Below are 20,648 nucleotides of genomic sequence, written 5' to 3' on the forward strand. Positions count from 1 at the left end.
TTCTTCTGTTTGCTAACTGGAATGGGTATTGGTACAATAGGGCATATGGCTACCAGCCCTGTCATAGAAGATGTGTGGTTTAAGGAGATATGTTCTCTCCTTGATTCATAGGCTCAAGGATTAGGTGAGGGCTAACTAGTGGGTAGGGCTTCCCTGTGGCTCAATCCCTGACATGCAGGTTCAACCCCTGGATCAGGAAGATCCCCTGGAGAAGGAAATGGCAGCCCATTCCAGTATTCTTGCCTGAAGAATGCTATGGACAGAGGAGTCTGATGGGTTACAGTCCATGGGTCACAAAGAGTCGGATACAACTCAGTGACTAAACAACAACAATTAGTGGGAAAGGAAGCCCTTGGAAGACTTGAAGCACTGAAAATTTTGCTGCCTTCCTCCCTCCACCCTATATAATTCAAAAGCAATTCTATACCAGCTCATAAATATAAATATTATACATGAGATGGAATTAATATAGTTTCTTATTAAAAAATCTGGTCTGTCTCTTCTGTGTGTGGGTTTTGTTGGATTGAGTGTTGCTTATTTTTGCCCACTGAGTAATCCAGTCCTGAGCAGTGAAAATGTAAGGTTCTAGAAGGCCAATTAAATTTAAAAAAGAAAAAAAGTTAATCTAAAGCTCATTGGCTTCTAAAATGAATGTCCAGCAATACTTCACCGACTCAAGCAAAACACTAGATAAGCCATTCTCAAACTGTTTTGGGGAAACCCAAGGTCCTATAGAGAAGGTTCTGGGCCTGCTAGGAAGTGAGATGGATGATGAAGTAGGAAAGAAGTCAAGGACCCTGCACTCCCTTCCCACCCCCGGGTAGCTCCACTTTGACCTATTTTACATATTAAAAAGTCTACAGAAGATTTTATTTGGAAATGGGGCTCTGTGGCTAAAACAAAACTAAACCCACTGTACCATTATTATTTCAATGCTGGTTACTGGTCAGAAAATACTTTTTTTTCTGACACGAACTAAACCCCATGAATCAATGCAATGAATCTATAAACTCTGTGAGGACAAAGACTAGCCTTCATCCTCCTCTTCATACACCCAGGCAGCTAACGGAGTCCCACCTTTAATGGGGACTAGCAAAGTGCTGGCTGAATTCATACCTTTTTTTTTTCCCTCAAAAAATAGTATATAAACTGTACAACTTATCAACTGATTCCCAAGAAGTTCATGGCAGAAAATTAAACAGACTATTTTCACTGGAATTGAAAAGACTCATGGTACATTTAGTCCAACCCTTTCTGGGTTCTCCAGTCTAAGTACTTTATTTTAGTAACTGATTTCACTGAAATCAATCTCAAGCATAATCAAATCTCCAAATTTTCATTGAATTTACTTTTTTTGGGATATTGCTGCATGACTTGATAAAGGTGTTGAAGTATACTGGGCACATTATTTTAATTTCCCTTAGATACTCTGAGTGATTCTGGGATGATATAATAGCAGGCCTGCTCTCCAAGTGAGTATTTAAAAAGCACTTTTGGTACCACAAATTATAAAAACAAGAAAACAAAAATCCAGCCAAATCAATACCCAGTTGAATTTCCCCCAGAGGGGAATAGGAATCATGGAATCCATTCAAGTGGGCACATATAAACGAGGTTTGCCCTGAGCCCCTGAATAGTCTCCTTTCAATCTGATGATCGCTCTGTGTCACTCTTCACAGCTCTTTAGGCTCTCCTTCCCTCTTGCCTACTGAAAAGAGAATTTGATAAATCTAGTCATACTAAGATGTTGCAGATGAAAGCAATTTAAGGTGTCACCCTCTTCTTGCAAAAAGGCTGGCAGGTAAGGAAAAATCGAGTCAATGGTGTCACATTAGTGACCTGGATACATGTGAGAAGTTTTTCTCTTCTTCAAAAAATATGTTTAAAAAGTCAAGGGAGGCTTGATTTTCTCAGCACCTTTATATTGAAAAAGCAGGACTAATAAAGTGGTCCCTGTCTTTCATGAACTTAACATGTAGGGGTGGCATTTATAGGTTATTCATTTTTCTCCTTCTAAAGACAATTTAATGATGAGCGTGGTCCCCAATACTAACCGTAGCTACTTCCGCCCTTTGTACTGTAAAATAGAGAATAAGCCAGAAGTGATTTGCACATACTAAGCCCATATGGTAGATTTCTTCAACTACCAAATAAAAGGCAAATGCTTAAGCCTGACATTCAAGGCCTTCCATGAACTGACTCCACTTGTCCAGTCAAGCTTATTTCTCACTAATTCCCAACCATACCTAATTCAACGATTTCAAGCCCTTGGCATAGTCACACTTATTTTTGCTTTTTAAAAATATACACTGCCACGGAAACAAATCCACCCAAGTCTACTGACTAAAATAATAGGGTTCTGGCCTGAAATTTCTCAAGAGGCTGCCATTACTTAGGCTTCTGGATCTGCTTGTGACTACTCATTCAAAACTTGGTGTTGGTTGTTGAGGGGAAGTCTCAGTTTCTCCCCACATGGGTCTCTTCCAGGACTGTTGGAGTGTAACTGTTGCTTCCCTCAAAGTGAGTGGTCTGAGACAGATTGCTTAGGTATGAGTTATCCTTTCTCCATAGCTTCACAAGAATCTCTAGATTCAAGGAATTAGATCTGATAGACAGAGTGCCTAATGAACTATGGATGGAGGTTCATGACACTGTACAGGAGACAAGGATCAAGACCATCCCCAAGAAAAAGAAATGCAAAAAGGAAAAATAGCAGTCTGAGGAGTCCTTACAACTAGCTGTGAAAAGAAGATAAGTGAAAAGCAAAGGTGGAAAGGAAAGATATACCCATCTGAATGCAGAGATCAAAAGAATAGCAAGGAGAGATAAGAAAACCCTTCAGTGATCAATGCAAAGAAATAGAGGAAAATAATAGAATGGGAAAGACTAGAGATCTCTTCAAGAAAATTAGAGATACCAAGGGAACATTTCATGCAAAGATGGGCTCAATAAAAGACAGAAATGATGTGGAACTAACAGAAGCAGAAGATATTAAGAAGAGGTGGCAAGAATACACAGAGGAACTGTACAAAAAAGACCTTGATGACCCAGATAATTATGATGGTGTAATCACTCACCTACAGCCAGACATCCTGGAATGTGAAGTCAAGTGGGGCTTAGGAAGCATCACTACAAAAAAAGCCAGTGGAAGTGATGGAATTCCAGCTGAGCTATTTCAAATCTTAAAAGATGATGCTGTGAAAATGCTGTACTCAATACGCCAGCAAATTTGGAAAACTCAGCAGTGGCCACAGGACTGGAAGAGGTCAGTTTTCATTCCAATCCCAAAGAAAGGCAAAGCCAAAGAATGTTCAAACTACCACACAATTGCACTCATCTCATACACTAGTAAAGTAATGCTCAAAATTCTCCAAGCCAGGCTTCAACAATATGTGAACCATGAACTTCCAGACATTCAAGCTGGTTTTATAAAGGGCAGAGGAACCAGAGATCAAATTGCCAACACCTGTTGGATCATCGAAAAAGCAAGAGAGTACCAGAAAAACATCTACTTCTGCTTTATTGACAATGCCAAAGCATTTGACTGTGTAGATCACCACAAACTGTGGAAAATTCTTAAAGATATGGGACTACCAGACCACCTGACCTGCCTCTTGAGAAATCTGTATGCAGGTCAGGAAGAAACAGTTAGAACTGGTCATGGAACAAAGACTGGTTCCAAATCGAAAGGAGTACATCAAGGCTGTATACTGTCACTCTGCTTATTTAACTTATATGCAGAGTAAATCATGAGAAACACTGGGCTGGATGAAGCACAAGGTAGAATCAAAGAGAAATATCAATAAACTCAGATATGCAGATGACACCACCCTTATGGCAGAAAGTGAAGAAGAACTAAAGAGCCTCTTGATGAAAGTGAAAGAGGAAAGTGAAAAGTTTGACTTAAAACTCAACATTCAGAAAACTAAGATCATGGCATCTGGTCCCATCAATTCATGGCAAATAGATGGAGAAACAGTGGAAACAGTGACAGACTATTTTTTTTGGGCTCCAAAATCACTGCAAATGGTGACTGCAGCCATGAAATTAAAAGACGATTGCTCCTTGGAAGAAAAGTTATGACCAATGTACATAGCATATTAAAAAGCAGAGACATTGCTTTGCCAACAAAGGTCTGTCTAGTCAAGGCTATGGTTTTCCCAGTAGTCGTGTATGGATGTGAGAGTTGGACCATAAAGAAAGCTGAGCACCGAAGAATTGATGCTTTTGAACTGTGGTGTCAGAGAAGACTCTTGAGAGTCGCTTGGACTGCAAGGAGATCCAACCAGTCCATCCTAAAGGAAATCAGTCCTGAATATTCATTGGAAGGACTGATGCTGAAGCTGAAACTCCAATATTTGGCCACTTGATGTGAAGAACCGACTCATTTGAAAAGACCCTGATGCTCAGAAAGATTGAGGGCAGGAGGAGAAGGGTACAACAGAGGATGAGATGGTTGGATGGCATCACCGACTCAATGGACATGAGTTTGAGTAAACTACGGGAGTAGGTGATGAACAGAGAGGCCTGGTGTGCTGCAGTCCATGGGGTCACCAAGAGTCAGACACAACTGAGCGACTGAACTGAACTGAACTAGCTTCACAAGTCACATAGCACTACTTCCACTATCCTCTATTTATTACAAGTGAATCCTGGAATCTAAATTCAAGGGGAGGAGAATCAGGCTCTACCTTTGAAGATGTGTCAAAGCATCTGTGAAACTGAAAGTGAAAGTCGCTATACAATCCATGGAATTCTCTAGGCCAGAATACTGGAGTGGGTAGCCTATCCCTTCTCCAGGGGATCGTCCTGACCCAGGGATCGAACCAGGGTCTCCTGCAATGCATGCAGATTGTTTACCAGCTGAGCTATCAGGGAAGCCCTCAAAGTGTTAGGGGAATCACACTGATTGAAGCCACCCACCCTGGCCAGGCACCTTAGTAACCATTTGCATGAGTTGTTTTATGACAGGAGGTCCTGGTAAGGAACAGGGAACTAATAAGCCTCCACCAACCAGAAGAGTTCGGGAAAGGTCAAAAGGAGACACCACCTGTCCAACCCCCTCCCAGAATCCTTCTCTCTGGCATCCACCTTGGCTGAACAAGGCAAGCACCACCAGGAAGAACTCTGAGTCAGAATGATTGGCTAAGGACAACCTGGAAACTAATCCCATCACCATAAAACCCAGCCATGTGGCAGAGCTGTTCTCCTGGGTTCCCTTACCCAACTGCTCTCCACCCTTTCCCAGTAAAATCTCTTGCTTTGTCAGCACATGTGTCTCCTCAGACAATTCATTTTCAAGTGTTAGACAAGAGCCCAGTTTGGGGCCCTGGAAGGGGTCCCCCTTCCTTCAAAAAAGCATCTGCGGACATATGTTAAACCACCTCAATGCTCCTGCCCTGTTCTTCTTTCTGTTCCCTTGTTCAGAAAACTCTCTCCCATATCTGCAGAGCCCAATCCAAGACTTTCTATATATATTTAGCAGCATTCTTGGTCTCTTGCCACCAGATTCAAGCAGTATTCTGAATCCACATCAGGGCAATCGAAAATATCTCCAGACATTGCCAAATTTCCCATGGAACACAAATTACTCCTGGCTTAGAACCACAGAGCTAGATCTTAAGTTCTGTATTCATTTTTTCACCCCAATATTAAAATATGTTGATGTTGTCACTACTTAGGAAAACAAAACTTTATTCTTTCAATCAATACACTGCCGAGGACCCCAACTTTTCCTGTCCAAACTTGGTTAGGCTCCCTTCACTCCTCTGGATTATTCAGCCAACTTATTTTTCTTATCTTCTGCTTCTGGCTTTTTTTCTTTTTTTTTTTTTTTTTTAACAATTATTGTCTCTTGCTTTTTTACCAAAAAGAAATGCAATTAATGAAAACCAACCCATATTTTAAGCCGGGCTCAAATACTCATTCTCCCAGAAGTCCTTGGATGGAATCTTTTCCTCCCTTTCGTATTTCTATTGTAATGCTCTCCATAGGCTGCTAGTAGAGTCAGGTTTATATAAACCCAACCTCCCCTCCCAAATGTCTCCTAGGGCCAGACGTGATAACCAAATAGTACAGGCTGGATCTAACTGTGAATGACATTGATTTTCATTAGGGTCTTTAATACAAAGAGATACTTCAAGTGATCACATCACTAGGGGAAAAAGAGTTTAGAGGTTAGTATGGCAGAACTTCCTCTCAATGCTTTTTGGTTTTTTGTTTTTGCTATTTCACCTTTATTAGAGGCTGTAGTACAATGAGGTTGATCACTCACTTTGGATCATACTGATTACTTTCAAATCCTGTCTCATAAACCATGAGATCGTGGGCAAGTTACTGAATTGTTCTGTCCCTCAAATTGCTCATCTTTAAAATGATGGCTTTTATAATACTAGCTCACAGGGTTTAATCACAAAACAGATCAACTAAGAGCTGTTCCAGCTGAATTAGGAGAAAGAGAAACACTTGGCATCACCCCCACAGACTGCAGTCTCTAAAGGCATGAACTCAGGAACCTACTGCTCTTTAGATTTGTTTGAGACAAACACCATTTTATTGGTTCTACTGATAAACATGTTGAAAAGGTAAATAATAGCTCAAGACAACATGGGTAGTGATTTTTTCCAAGGACTAGAATCCAGTCCCCCAATTCACAAACTAAGCGCTCTTACCACTAAATCTGCCAACTGTGGTACTTTCCCAGCATCAAGGTCTTTTCCAGTGAGTCAGTTCTTCACATCAGGTGGCCAAAGTATTGGAGTTTCAGCTTCAGCATCAGTTCTTCCAGTGAATATTCAGGACTGATTTCTTTTAGGATGGACTAGTTGGATCTCCTTGCAGTCCAAGAGACTCTCAAGTCTTCTCCACCACCACAGTTCAAAAGCACCAGCTCTTCGGCGCTCAGAATTCTTTATAGTCCAACTCTCACATCCATATATGACTACTGGAAAAACCATAGCTTTGACCAGACAGACCTTTGTTGGCAAAGTAATGTCTCTGCTTTTCAATATGCTGTCTAGGTTTATCATAGCTTTTCTTCAAAGGAGCAACAGTTTTTAAATTTCATGGCTGCAATCACCATCTGCAGTGATTTTGGGGCCCCCCAAAATAAAGTCTCTCAGAGTTTCCATTGTTTCTCCATCTATTTGCCATGAATTGATGGGACCAGATGCCATGATCTTAGTTTTCTGAATGTTGAGTTTTAAGCCAACTCTTTTACTTTCACTTTCATCTTTCACTATCATCAAAATGCTCTTTAGTTCTTCACTTTCTGCCATAAGGGTGGTGTCATCTGCATATCTGAGGTTATTGATATTTCTCCCGGCAATCTTGATTCCAGCTTGTACTTCAACCAGCCCAGCATTTCTCATGATGTACTCTGCATGTAAGTTAAATAAGCAGGGTGACAATAAACAGCCTTAATGTACTCCTTTCCTAATTTGGAACCAGTCTGTTGTTCCATGACCAGTACTAACTGTTGCTTCCTGACCTGCATACAGATTTCTCAGAAGGTAGGTAAGGTGGTATGGCATTCCCATTTCTAAGAATTTTCCACAGTTTGCTATAATCCACACAGTCAAAGGCTTTGGCATAGTCAATAAAGCAGAAGTAAATGTTTTTCTGGCACTCTCTTGCTTTTTCAATGATCCAACAGATGTTGGCAATTTGATCTCTGGTTCCTCTGCCTTTACTAAATCCAGCTGGATCATCTGGAAATTCTCAATTCATGTACTGTTGAAGCCTAACTTGAAGGATTTTGAGCATTACTTTGCTGGCATGTGAGATGAGTGCAATTGTGCAGTAGTTTGAACATTCTTGGCATTGCCTTTCTTTGGGATTGGAATGAAAACTGACCTCTTCCAGTCCTGTGGCCATTGCTGAGTTTTCCAAATTTGCTGGCATATTGAGTGCAGCATTTTCACAGCATCATCTTTTAAGATTTGAAATAGCTCAACTGGAATTCCATCATCTCCACTAGCTTTGTTCATAGTGATGCTTCCTAAGCCCCACTTCACATTCCAGGATGTCTGGCTCTAGGTGAATGATCACACCATCATGGTTATCTGGGTTGTGAAGATGTTTTTTGTACAGTTCTTCTGTGTATTCTTGCCACCTCTTCTTAATATCTTCTGCTTCTTTTAGGTCTATACCATTTCTGTCCTTTATTGAGCATGAAATGTTCTTTGCATGAAATGTTCCCTTGGTATCTCTAATTTTCTTGACGAGATCTCTAGTCTTTCCCATTCTATTACTTTCTTCTATTTCTTTGCATTGATCACTGAGGAAGGTTTTCTTATCTCTCCTTGCTATTTGGAACTCTGCATTCTAATGAGTGTATCTTTCGTTTTCTCCTTTGCCTTTCACTTCTCTTCTTTTCACAGCTAGTTGTAAGGGCTCCTCAGACTGCCATTTTGCCTTTTTGCATTTCTTTTTCTTGGGGATGGTTTTGACCACTGCTTCCAGTACAAAGTCATGAACCTCCATCCATAGTTCTTCAGGCACTCTGTTAGATCTAATCCCTTGAATCTATTTGTCACTTTCAGTGTATAATCATAAGGGACTTGATTTAGGTCATACCTGAATGCTCTAGTGGTTTCCCGTTCCTTCAATTTAAGTCTGAATTTGGCAATAAGGAGTTCTTGATCTGAGCCACAGTCAGCTCCTGGTCTTGTTTTTTCTGACTGTATAGAGCTTCTCCGTCTTTGGCTGCAAAGTACATAGTCAATCTGATTACAGTGTTGACCATCTGGTGATGTCCATGTGTAGAGTATTCTCTAGTGTTGTTGGAAGAAGGTGTTTGCAATGACCAGTGCGTTCTCTTGGCAAAACTCTATTAGCCTTTGCCCTACTTCATTTTGTACTCCAAGGCCAAACTTGCCTGTTTTACTCCAGGTATTTCTTGATGTCCTACTTTTGCATTCCAGTCCTCTATAATGAAAAGGATGTCTTTTGAGGGTGTTACTTCTAGAAAGTCTTGTAGGTCTTCATAGAACTGTTCAACTTCAGCTTCTTTAGCATTACTGGTTGGGGCACAGACTTTTATTACTATGATACTGGATGGTTTGCCTTGGAAACGAACAGAGATCATCCTGTCATTTTTGAGATTGCACCAAAGTACTGCATTTTGGACTCTCTTGTTGACTATAAGGGCTATTCCATTTCTTCTAATGGATTCTTGCCCACTGTAGTAGATGTAATGGTCTTCTGAATTAAATTCACCCATTCCCTTCCATTTTAGTTCAGATTCCTAAAATGTCAACGTTCAGTCTAGCCACCTCCTGTTTGACCACTTCCAATTTGCCTTGATTCATGGACCTAACGTTCCAGGTGCACACCAGGAGAACCTTGAGACTAAGCCAGACATGACTTTGAGTGTCTGAGTGTCTCCTGTGGAGGTACGGGTCAGCAGTGGCCTGCCGAAGGGGCAGGCTCTCTGGGAGTGGCCTGGGTATGGCATAAGCCCTCTTGGAGGAGGTCGACATTAACCCCACCATAGCGCCACGAGAACTTACACAGGACTAAGGAAACAGACTCTTGGAGGGCACAAGCAAAACCCCGTGAGCACTAGGACTCAGGAGAAAGGAGCCGTGACCCCACAAGAGACTGACCCAGACTTGCCCGTGAGTGTCCAGGAGTCCTACTTAGTTTGACTTGTTTTCTTGAGCTGGCATTAAAGCTCTGCTCATGGTCCAGCAGATGGTAACCTTCCCCTAGTTCCATTTTTCCTTAAGGCATGCCAATCTGCTTCTTGGTTCTTGCCTTAACAGTAGATTAACTGCCCTATCCAATAATTCCTTTCTACAAACTTCCATGACAACTCATCTCCCTTAAGTTTGAATGGTATAAAATTAAACTCCTATAGCCTGTTGAATAAATCGACTTTTACTTATTTCTCCTAGATTTGAAAAATCTTTTTATGACACATTCTGACATCAAAGATATTCATAGTATGTAATTGTGCACTGCTTAATTCATCATTTTAGTAGTAAAAAGATACAAAGGCCTTCTGCAGTTGTTGAAAAATTGCTATGTACAAGCTGTCATACCCCTTGTGGATCACTCACAGCACTTAAAATCAGATGTGTAATGCTATTATTGTAACTGTTGTTTTATAGTTCCCATCGTTGTTTTATGTATTGATCTTCTCCACTGATGTGTTAGGTTCACTGACAGTAGGCAGAGACTGTTTGAAGTGTCTGTATGCAGACATATTTGTTATATATATACTTGTGCTCAGTCGCTCAGTCATGTCTTGACTCTTTGTGAACCCATGGACTGTAGCCTGCCAGGATCCTCTGTCAATGGAATTTTTAAGGCAAGAATACTGGAATGGGTTGCCATTTCCTTCTCCAGGGGATCTTCCTGACCCAAGGATTAAATCTGCGTGTCCTACATTGGCAGGTGGATTCTTTACCACTGAGCCACCTAGGAAGCCTGGTCATGTATATACATGAGGCAGGCAAATTAAGCAGTAAGCCACACCAATAGTCTCTAATATAGTTGAGCCCACCAACTGAACTGTGAACTTCTCAAGAATATGTATTTTTTTAATCTTATAAACTCTGAGTTTTATTATAAGGACAATAAGAATATGGACATATTTTAAGTATCTTTTAAACTTTTGTGCATGGGCTTCCCTGGTGGCTCAGCAGTAAAGAATCTGCCTGCAATGCAGGAGACAGAGGTTCGATTGGCAACCCATTTTAGTAATTTTGCCTGGGAAATCCCATGAACAGAGGAGCCTGGTGGGCTACAGTCCCTGGGGTCAAAAGAGTTGGACATGACTTAGCAACTAAACAACACGACCAATAAATTCTTATGCACTTGGTGAGTATGCTCTCATCAAGCATAAAGTGAAAATGAGGCAGGAGTTATCCTTTCTTTTAAAATGATACATCTGTATGTATGTATACATATCACACACACAAGTACCAGCTCTTTCTTCTCATTCCTCTTTCTATATTTGTTACATGCTACGTGTCAGGTTATAAAAACAATGGAAGAACATATGCCAGGTCCTGGGCTATGCATTACATGCATTATTTTATTTAATAATCACAATTATCCTATGAGGTAAGAACTATTTCCATCTTAAAGGTTTAAAAAAAAAATACACGAGGTTAAAAAAACCCAGCCCTATCACACAGCTAGATCACAGCAGAGCTAGAATTTAACCCAGGTCTAATTCCAGAATTCAAACTCTTAACTACTGTGCATTGTGACCCAGGGCAAGTCTTCTACATTACATTTGTTTAGTGGGGTCACTACGAGGACTATTTAAGGATTAAGTGAGTTAAGTCACATGCTTAGCATGATACTTTACACATAATAAATACATAATCATCCTCCCTCATTATTATTATGACAGGGTTAAAAGTCAAATAAGACATGCCTCCTGCCCTTGAAAAATCTAACTTGGGGTAGGTAGAATTTTAAAATGGCCTCCAAGATTTCCTGCCCTATTAATATGACATCATACCTATGACTATGTTATAGTCAAGAGATTTTTCCAAATGTGATTAATCTTACTAATCAGTAGACCTTGAATTAATCAAAAGAGAGATTATCCTGATGTGCTCTATCTAACTACACGAGCCCTTAAAAAGCAGCTTTCTCTAGCTGATTGGACAGGAGATTCAAATCCTCCTGAAGGAGAATTTGGATGTGTCAGGTTTAATAAGCTATTGCTGGCTTTGAAGACTGAGGGTCCGCATATAAGGACTGGAGAGTGACTCCTGGCTGATCAGCAGGCATGAGGAAGTGAATTCTGCTGACAACCTGAAAAAGACTGGAAGCAGATTTTCCCTAGAGTATCTAGATTAGAGTCCAGCCTGGATGACACCTTGATATGGATTTTGTGGTATCCTAAGCAGAGAACCTATTGAAACCCATACAGATTTCTAATTTAAAGAAAGGTGAATTACGATATATTTAAAGTGAAGAAAGTGAAGAACCTACAGTCAAGAATACTTTACCCAGCAAGACTCTTGTTCAGATTTGATGGACAAATTAAAAGCCTTCCAGACAAGCAAAAGTTAAGAGAACTCAGCACCACCAAACCAGCTTTTCAACAAATGCTAAAGGAACTTCTCCAGGCAGGAAACACAAAACAAGGAAAAGACCCACACGGAATAAACCCAAAACAATTAAGAAAATGATGAGAATCATACATATCAACAATTGCCTTAAGTATAAATGGATTAAATGCACCAACCAAAAGATACAGACTGGCTGGGTGAATGAAAAAATGCATGCATGCATGCACTCCCATTTACCACATCACTCTATCTAATCACCTAAACTGTATGTAATTATTTAATATTAAGTTAATCATGTTTCCATTATGGCTTGCAATTGTAATTATCTCTTATTTTTGCCTAGCTATTGACTGTAAAAACTGATAAACATCTTTCACTATTGTGATTATGTAAATATTATTCACTTAATAACTTTGTATTGACAGTCAACAGAAAATAACAGAATTCTGTATCACTAAAAGTACAATTTAGTAGGAAAAAACTGTAATCATTTTTTAAAATCCAGATGCATATCAGAATTATTTTGGAATTTTTTTGAAAAATACAAATGCCCAAGTATTGCTTTTATTCTCCAAAGCTCTAGATGTGATTCTTATAAGCATCCATGTTTAAAAACAACTGGACTATATAACTGTTTTTTACTTTTATCTAGTCTGTTTTACTTTTTCTATTTCATATTGTTTTACCATTTCATTTAGTTTATGTTTTCCAATTTCTCTTTTTTTTGCTGTTGTTTTTTCTCAAGCCTGTATCAAGCATAGTAGAAAAGCTTTTGTATACATGCTGCTGCTGCTGCTAAGTCGCTTCAGTCGTGTCCGACTCTGTGCATAGATGGCAGCCCACCAGGCTCCGCCACCCCTGGGATTCTCCAGACAAAAACACTGGAGTGGGTTGCCATTTCCTTCTCCAATGCATGAAAGTGAAAGTGAAAGTGAAGTCGCTCAGTCCTGTCCAACTCTTAACGACCCCATGGACTGCAGCCCACCAGGCTCCTCTGTCCATGGAATTCTCCAGGCAAGAGTACTGGAGTGGGGTGCCATTGCCTTCTCTGCACACATACATATATATAAATGGTATATATAATATATATATTTTAGAAAACTTGTGAATTTTTGCCTGGCTAAAAAAATTTGACATATTGATTCCACTTGTTGTACTTAGTATGAATAGAATGCCAGATTTCGAATTTATATTTACTCAAAACTTTGATACAGTTCCTTGTGTTTTGCATCTGTTATTACTGCTAAAAGACTAGAAAGTTTACTATCTTAGTGATTTTTTTAAAAATTTGAATGAGGCTGGAAACATCTAATCAAAGTCTGAGAATATAGAAATGCTATGTTGTAAAAAAAACAAACAAATAGGAAATTAACATGTGATATAGTATTATTAACTAAACTACAGATTTTGTTCAAATTTCACAAAATTTTATGCTAGTATCCATTATTTGTTTTCATACCTTATGCAAGATTCTACACTTTAACTGCATTGAGCAGCTTCAGCTGCATGCAATAAATTCTGATAAATTCTTTTTATTTTTATTGTTACAAATATTTTCTGATTTTCAGATCTACTACATCCATCTACTTTCCTGTATATTCACTGTATTTATTTTTGAGAATTTGATCTTGAAACTCCAACTGAAATATTTTCTAAGGGTGTATCTACAGTTTCTTAGATACACCCATCATTTAAAAGTGGACACTTAATTTCTAAATACATGGGGTTTTTAAAGTATCTTTGATATTAATTTCTCATTTTGATATTAATTTCTTATGTAAATGCTTTCTTCTCTGCAATCACCTTCTGTTTTTCTAGTCTTCTAACTTTATTGAGGCTTTCAATGGCTAAGTCAAAGATCTCTCTTGGTAAATATCACATAGAGCTTGAAAATATGTGGCTTATTTTCAAATATCTTTGATATTGATTTCTAAACATAATTCCACAGTGTTAAGAGAACACACTCTGTATGATTTCAATACCTGTAGACCATGAAAGTTTTGCACCTTAAGTCCAGAGATATGTTCCAATGTCTCCTAGTTGATAGTCTATTGGAATTTGAATAGAATTTGTATCCTACTATTGTGTGTAAGTTGTATAAAGCTTAACAATGTTGAATTGGTTCATGATGATTTCCAGGTCTACTATATCCTACTTTTCTGTATATTCATTCTATTTATTTTTAAGGATTTGATATTGAAACTCCAACTAAAATTTTAATTTATCTACTTAAAAAAATAATTATAAGATATAGTGGAACTACATGTAACTCTGTTCTGTATTTTCCAAGTCTCCTATAAAGGTATTACCATACTTTCATAAATTAAAATATAAAAAGAGAAAAAATAAAGAAACGCTAGATAATGAAAAGGATTTTAAGTTGATGATAATCTGTTATGCAGAAGAAGTACATAACATTAATATGTAGGAGAACACAAAAATACAAACAAGGACTTAGGCTATAAATGGAGGTATACATAGAGCCTAAAGGAAGGAGTGTAAATCCACTATAGGGAGAGCCTGAGGAGGGCACAAAATCACTGTGAATTTAGTGGTGCTACTACTTTGAAAAATGAATAAAATCTGCTGACTGTGGGTTGAGAGGAGAATGCGTGAAAAAGAGGAGAGGAAAGATATTCCAGGTAAAGAGAGAACAGCACAGATTGCTGAGGCAATGTCCAAAAGACAAGGACCACAAGAGGAGAGCACCTAGGGGGTAGGGCAGCTGGAGCTGGGCCATGCTGCTTCCTGTAAGCGGTGGGAAAGGCTTGGACTCGCACGCTGCTAGCACGGCAGCGCATTGTAAAAGAACAGGGAATATCTGGATTGAAGACTTGACAGAGTACAGATACATATGTGTGTGTGTATGTAGATATATATATTTCTATTTATACATGTAATAAATATAAAATACATATTTTAATACTTAAGATTAATAGATGGGTAACTTAATATTTTTTCTCCCCTGTAAAATTAAAACCACCCCAACTAATTAAGCTGAAAACATGTTTCTAAACTGGCTAAATTCAATAAAAATACATCCATTCACAAAACCAAATTTTGTTTTCTTTTGAGTAAACAAAAATAAAATATATCCTGATACAACACTCAGGAAAGTATCCATTTTCAACAAAATTATCTATTTGGCTATCTTGAAACACGTTTATGACAAAGCATAATTATGTATCTATATCTTTTCAATATTTCTCTCCTTTAGTAGTTAACATTAAGAGATTACCACATCTCTCAAAGCAAATTGCTGCCATTTAAAACACAAGTTTAGCAAGATATGAGATGATTTTGCCTATCAAACACACCAAGATTGGTATTTTTCCTATCTTGAGATAAATAAAAATGTTGGTTAATATTTCTTTAATAGTTAAAGTTAAGTTATTTGAACGTAAAGGTACTTTGTTCATTTGAGTACATTTCTTAGCACCAGCTGCTGGGTATGTCTTTTCTCTGTTTACCCTGATTTCACAACACTGTTTACTTCTATCAGTTTAGCCTAGAGGACATACCTAAAGGGAATAATCTAGAAAATGTTTTCATGAATCATTCTTTTAAAGTAGTTAAAAAAAATAAAAATAAAAAAAATTAGTTTTAATCACCTGACCTTGGTTTATCCATTTCTACTAGTTAAGTATATATATATGCATAATATAATACTTTTTAATCCAGAATCCTGACCCACATTAAAAAGGTAAAAATTATAAACAATGCCAATTATATAAATATGCCACAGAAAATAACATTCTACAATATTTTCAAATGAAATCTTGTCTTTAAAAATTCAAAGGTACCACATTCCTAGTATTAACCAAGAATAAGCATGATACAGAATAGACCATTTTCATTATAACTATTACTAGCAACAATGCAGTTACACATAAATGTATAAGCATTTAAAAAGAGTGTCTTTGAAATGTAAATGCAAAAAGTCAACTCTACTTACATTATAAGTTTAAGACTAATAGAACACTGAAGAGAACTATGAGAATATAAAAGGTCACCAAAGTTTAAATACTGTGTGATGATTCACTCTTTAAAAAGACAGTGAGTTTTGACAAATTCTAACCATAGGGACAGATATTTTTCCTGCCAAACCACTTCTCTCGTTCATGGTGCAAGCATGTTATCTCTATTTAGTATGGTTGTTCCTTGTTCAGGGTAACACAGGCGACTGCATTCAAATGGCATTTACCATAAATTACACCGATCTGCCCTATAATTTCATGTTGGACTGAATTAATTAACTTCTCAGTAGGTGGCTGAGGTACTGAACATAAGCCTAAAGAAATATTTGACTGCTTAACCTACCTTCCATGAATTGTCTCTAAATCAAGGCAGCTTCCATTTTAATAAACAGTACCAGGTAAAATATATTTAGTAGGACCTAAAGGGTAAGATAAGGCATTTATAATAAATGGATTTAGTTTTCCACAAACATGCATGTCCATTTAAAAGAAGTCAGGGGGCAAGGCAGACAGTTAGGATTTAACAAAACTAATCAAGAGTTGGCATGCCTGATATTTTTGAAAGACTGTTTACCTTAGGAGGTATGCATTTATATTAACAAAATGCCTTCTTTGTCCTTGCAAGATTTTTAATAAAAAGCTCACTACTTTGTAGCAATTAAAATACTACTGTAATGCTGTTTTAAGTAATTTATATCTCAGGGCTTGAAATGTAAATGTAATTTTTAAAGATATTATCAGATCATCTGCATTATAATATCATAAATACCTATTCTATTTATGACTCTCCAACTATAACATTATTAAAATCTGACAGCTAACTCTTTGTTTCAAGTTTACAGTCTTCATATATCAAGAGGAAAATTAAAAGGACAAACAAGGAATGTGAAAAGTCAGCTCATAAAAAAGCTGAAATGTCTTTTATTACGTGGCATATTTTTCTCTGTCATAAACGTCCAGCTTAGGAAAATGAGAAAACAAATAGTTCTTTTGACAAACTCCTTGAAAAAGGGCTTAACTTGGTATTTTTAGATATTAACTGTGGAAGAAAGAAAAGCAGGGAGGAAGAGAGGGAGGAAAGGAGCCCTAACTTGGTGTTACACCTTTTGCTGGGAATGGAGAGTGGGAAGAACTAACACTTAATGAGTAGCAGTTCAGAAGAAGTACAGCTGAAGACTTCAGCCTGATTTTAAAGGCTTTATAATATAGAGTAAGATGGGACCCCAGAAACAGTCTGAATAATTTTGGGGGGAGATGGCCCTTGGCCAAGCTTCATCTAAATGGTTCCAGGAAGAAAGGCTTCAGCCTTATTTCAAGGTGCCCACTGAGGGCACAATGTCAGGTAATTTCTCTAAGAACAAATTCTGGTTCCTGTACCATTTGAATCCTTCTTGATAATAACATGAATAAGCAGAAAAACAAGAATATAATTTGGAAGTTTTAACACTGGTTTATTCTAAGGAAGGCTTTAACTAAAAAAAAAAGAAAAAGAATGAGTAGATGTCAGTTTCAGAAACAATTTTTCCTGCACATCTTCTAGCTCAGTAATTTAGTGGCAACAAGAGTCATAAATGCTGTCAAAAACAGCAGTGAGGTTTAAAAATAAAAATTCAAACAATAATATCCTGCACATTTTTGTCATTTACTGAATTGGCAATCACAACTGAGGTTTATGAGAGCCTTCTAGTTAGAAAAAAACAAATTAATCGTACCTTTTTAGGTTTTCATTGTCTCTAAATTTTATCAGGCAAGCATACAGGATTTCCTTCTCATCAAATGCTATGTCTGTCTTGGTGTCTCCAGTCACAAGAGACCTTTTGTATCATTACTCCCTTGAGTCCTAATTCTTACTAGGAGTCCTGGGCAAACACAAAAGTAACCTGGCAGTTACATTATTCTACATAAATGAAAAAAGACTCTGCTATCTAAAAATAATGAAAGGATCCATTTAAATTAATGTTATTTTTTGTGAAGTATTCATTTTACTTTGTAATAATGTAATTCTGATTCAAATAGAGTTCTTATGAGCTTTAAAAAATCTCTAGAGATTATATACAGGGCAGTAATTTAATTCTTATATTTTCATTTCTTACAATGATATTTGAGATTTTTAGTGCTGCTGCTGATAGCTTATGGAAACTATTTGGAAATTCTGAGTTTTAAAACTGTCCAGCTTTTATTTATAAGAAGCATAATTATTAAGAAAGAGGGTTTTTTTGTTGTTGTTGTTCCTTTAAGGTATTCATTCTTTTGCTATTTAGTCCTCACTTGATTTCATAATTCTGTTTGTGTCACTATGATTAGTTGCTATGGAAATTACCTCCTATGGAAATGATTCCAATGTCATTATTGTAATAATATGACTTTAATGGCAAATATCAATAGCAGACAGGAACCCCTACTAGAAAAAGGAAATCTAAATAATATTTTTAGAAGGATTAATTCTGAAATTATCATGGCCAAATTTTCTGATATTTTTAATAGATCATCTGCTTTTTAAATAAGTATTAAATGAATTTTAAGGTGTTAACAGCTACCCATTTCTCCAAATGCCAATGTCACAATGGAAATTAATACCATGCATAGAAAAGTGAAAGTGAAGAACACTTCATCTACCTGTTACCTAAACTTAAAAATGTTTTGCTTTACATATGCAAGGTAATGTCAACAGGATTTCAGGGATCATAAAGGAAACAACTTTGAATAACACATTACATATTCCCTTTAAAGACAAAGAATTTAATATTCCAAAATTTATCCCAGGAATTTGAAAGGTCAGTGAGTTAACTAGTGAATAAAACAATAGATGAGAGCCAGTGGACTATTAGATGAGAATTCCAGAATGCTAAGAAGAAATCTTCTTGGGTGGATTCTATAATTTGTGGTTTGAATAAAACTTTTGAAACATTCCATTAGTATTAAAATTCTCACAATGAGAATACGGCTCTTATTTAACACATTTTAAATTACTAGACAATCTCTCCCCAAAGAAATGTTAATGCTTTCTTCTGCCTAGTGCTTGTTCACCGCCTAGTACTAATTTAGGAATAAATTAACCCTTCCAACAATTGAGATATTGTCTAGAAACTGCCTTTTATGCTCTGCTAGAGAAATAACTTCAATTCTGAAAATCACAAAAGAGAAATCCATTTCTTCATTATAAAATATCTTATACCTACTAATTATTTATATAAATCACTATCATATTTACTACATAATTACATATTACTATATCTATAGGGCTTCTAAATTAAGCTTCACAGTTATAGATTTTTTAAATGTTTTATACATTAAGGGTTTTCTATACTTGTGTCCGCCACCATGATCTAGGGTCCAAAATGTCTTTGATAGATTTCTGCCTTGGAGCTGGTACTGGCTTGGCTTCAATATTGGTTTTAGTGTCTGTGTGTTCACCACCAGACAAACTACTTTTCCTGGCAGGAAGAAGTTTTCGAGGAGCAGCCACTGGTTTCTGTAAGTGATGCATCGGGGTTGACAGTTTGGTATCCAAAGGCAAGGTCTGAGATACACTTGTTTTTTCCCAGTTGCCCTGAACCAATTGATTTTTGTTGCTCTGTGTTTTTAAGTTGAATGGAGCTTTATCAGAAGGAGGAAGGGGAGCTCGTCTCTTTTTCCCTTTCTCTTCATGTAACTGCTTGCTTGCAGGAGATAATACCTTTTTCTTGATGACAACTTTGTGATTACCATCAAAGAGTGCGGCCCAAGAAGGAGGTGAGGCTTCTTCATGCTGGCCAATTTTTTTTTGTATTATACCAGTTAAACTTTCAAGTTTCATAGGTGAATCAATGCCTGTAATAATTATAAGAAAAAATACATTGAACAAATTCTGAAGCAGTACACCCTTTACCCAAGTAAGTTACTACATTATGTTATCTATATAATAGTTATCCAAACCAGACCAAAATGAGTGTGTTTTTTTTTTAATATGTTTACTAGTAAAAATAACCATACTAATGGAACCAAAAAATAAGAATATCATGTACTGCACGCATGCACACACACACATATATACACATGCATAAGTATATTCCTAAATATATGTGGAAAATCCAGTTTTCAAAGGAGTAGAGCTTCATCAGAATTTTTTTGAATTCTGCAGATTAAGTATTTATTAAATAACTTTCATGGGGCTTAAAAATCTATTCTGACTTATAAGTAAGAGTGGATTCCCTTTTATAAACCCCTGATACATAAAATGGGAAAATGTAACTGGATTAGTATTCTTTCCTGTAGACCAGTAAAGTCTCTGTAATAGGGAAAAAATCCAAAACAAAACCCCCATGGAAACAGAGTGAAGCCTTAATACCACTTTGGTGATTTTCCTTGGGAAAAATGGGAGACATTTATGTCAATTACATGATATTTTCAAATGTGTAAGCTCAAATGTTTCATTTTAAATCCAACATTTAAAGAATATATGCAAGTGCAGGAACATTGGTGGTAAAATACACTAAAATTTAGCACTGATTTGTGCTTGTTCACAACACTGCTCACTGAGGCAATCACACAAAGATAAATAAATATACTTCAAAGTGTGGGGAAAATGGAATATTTATGAGTCTAGAAATCTAAAATTTTCCAAAGTATTAAATTTAACCAATTTTTTTGCCTG

At 37.1% G+C, this 20,648-nt stretch overlaps 1 protein-coding gene across 1 annotated transcript in view; it reads right to left on the reverse strand.

Annotated features, from left to right (window-relative positions):
* Nucleotides 1-11,026: 11,026 nt before the first annotated feature.
* The window catches only part of RTKN2 (rhotekin 2), a 109,325-nt gene continuing 99,703 nt past the window's right edge, over nt 11,027-20,648 (reverse strand). Inside the window, exon 12 of the mRNA XM_020897787.2 lies at nt 11,027-19,825. Within this exon, the coding sequence (XP_020753446.2) occupies nt 19,317-19,825 (509 nt within the window). The 3' untranslated portion in view covers nt 11,027-19,316. The remainder of the gene's footprint in view (nt 19,826-20,648) is intronic.

This window comes from Odocoileus virginianus, chromosome 7 (genome assembly GCF_023699985.2).
Source record: "Odocoileus virginianus isolate 20LAN1187 ecotype Illinois chromosome 7, Ovbor_1.2, whole genome shotgun sequence".
NCBI classification, from domain to species: domain Eukaryota; kingdom Metazoa; phylum Chordata; class Mammalia; order Artiodactyla; family Cervidae; genus Odocoileus; species Odocoileus virginianus.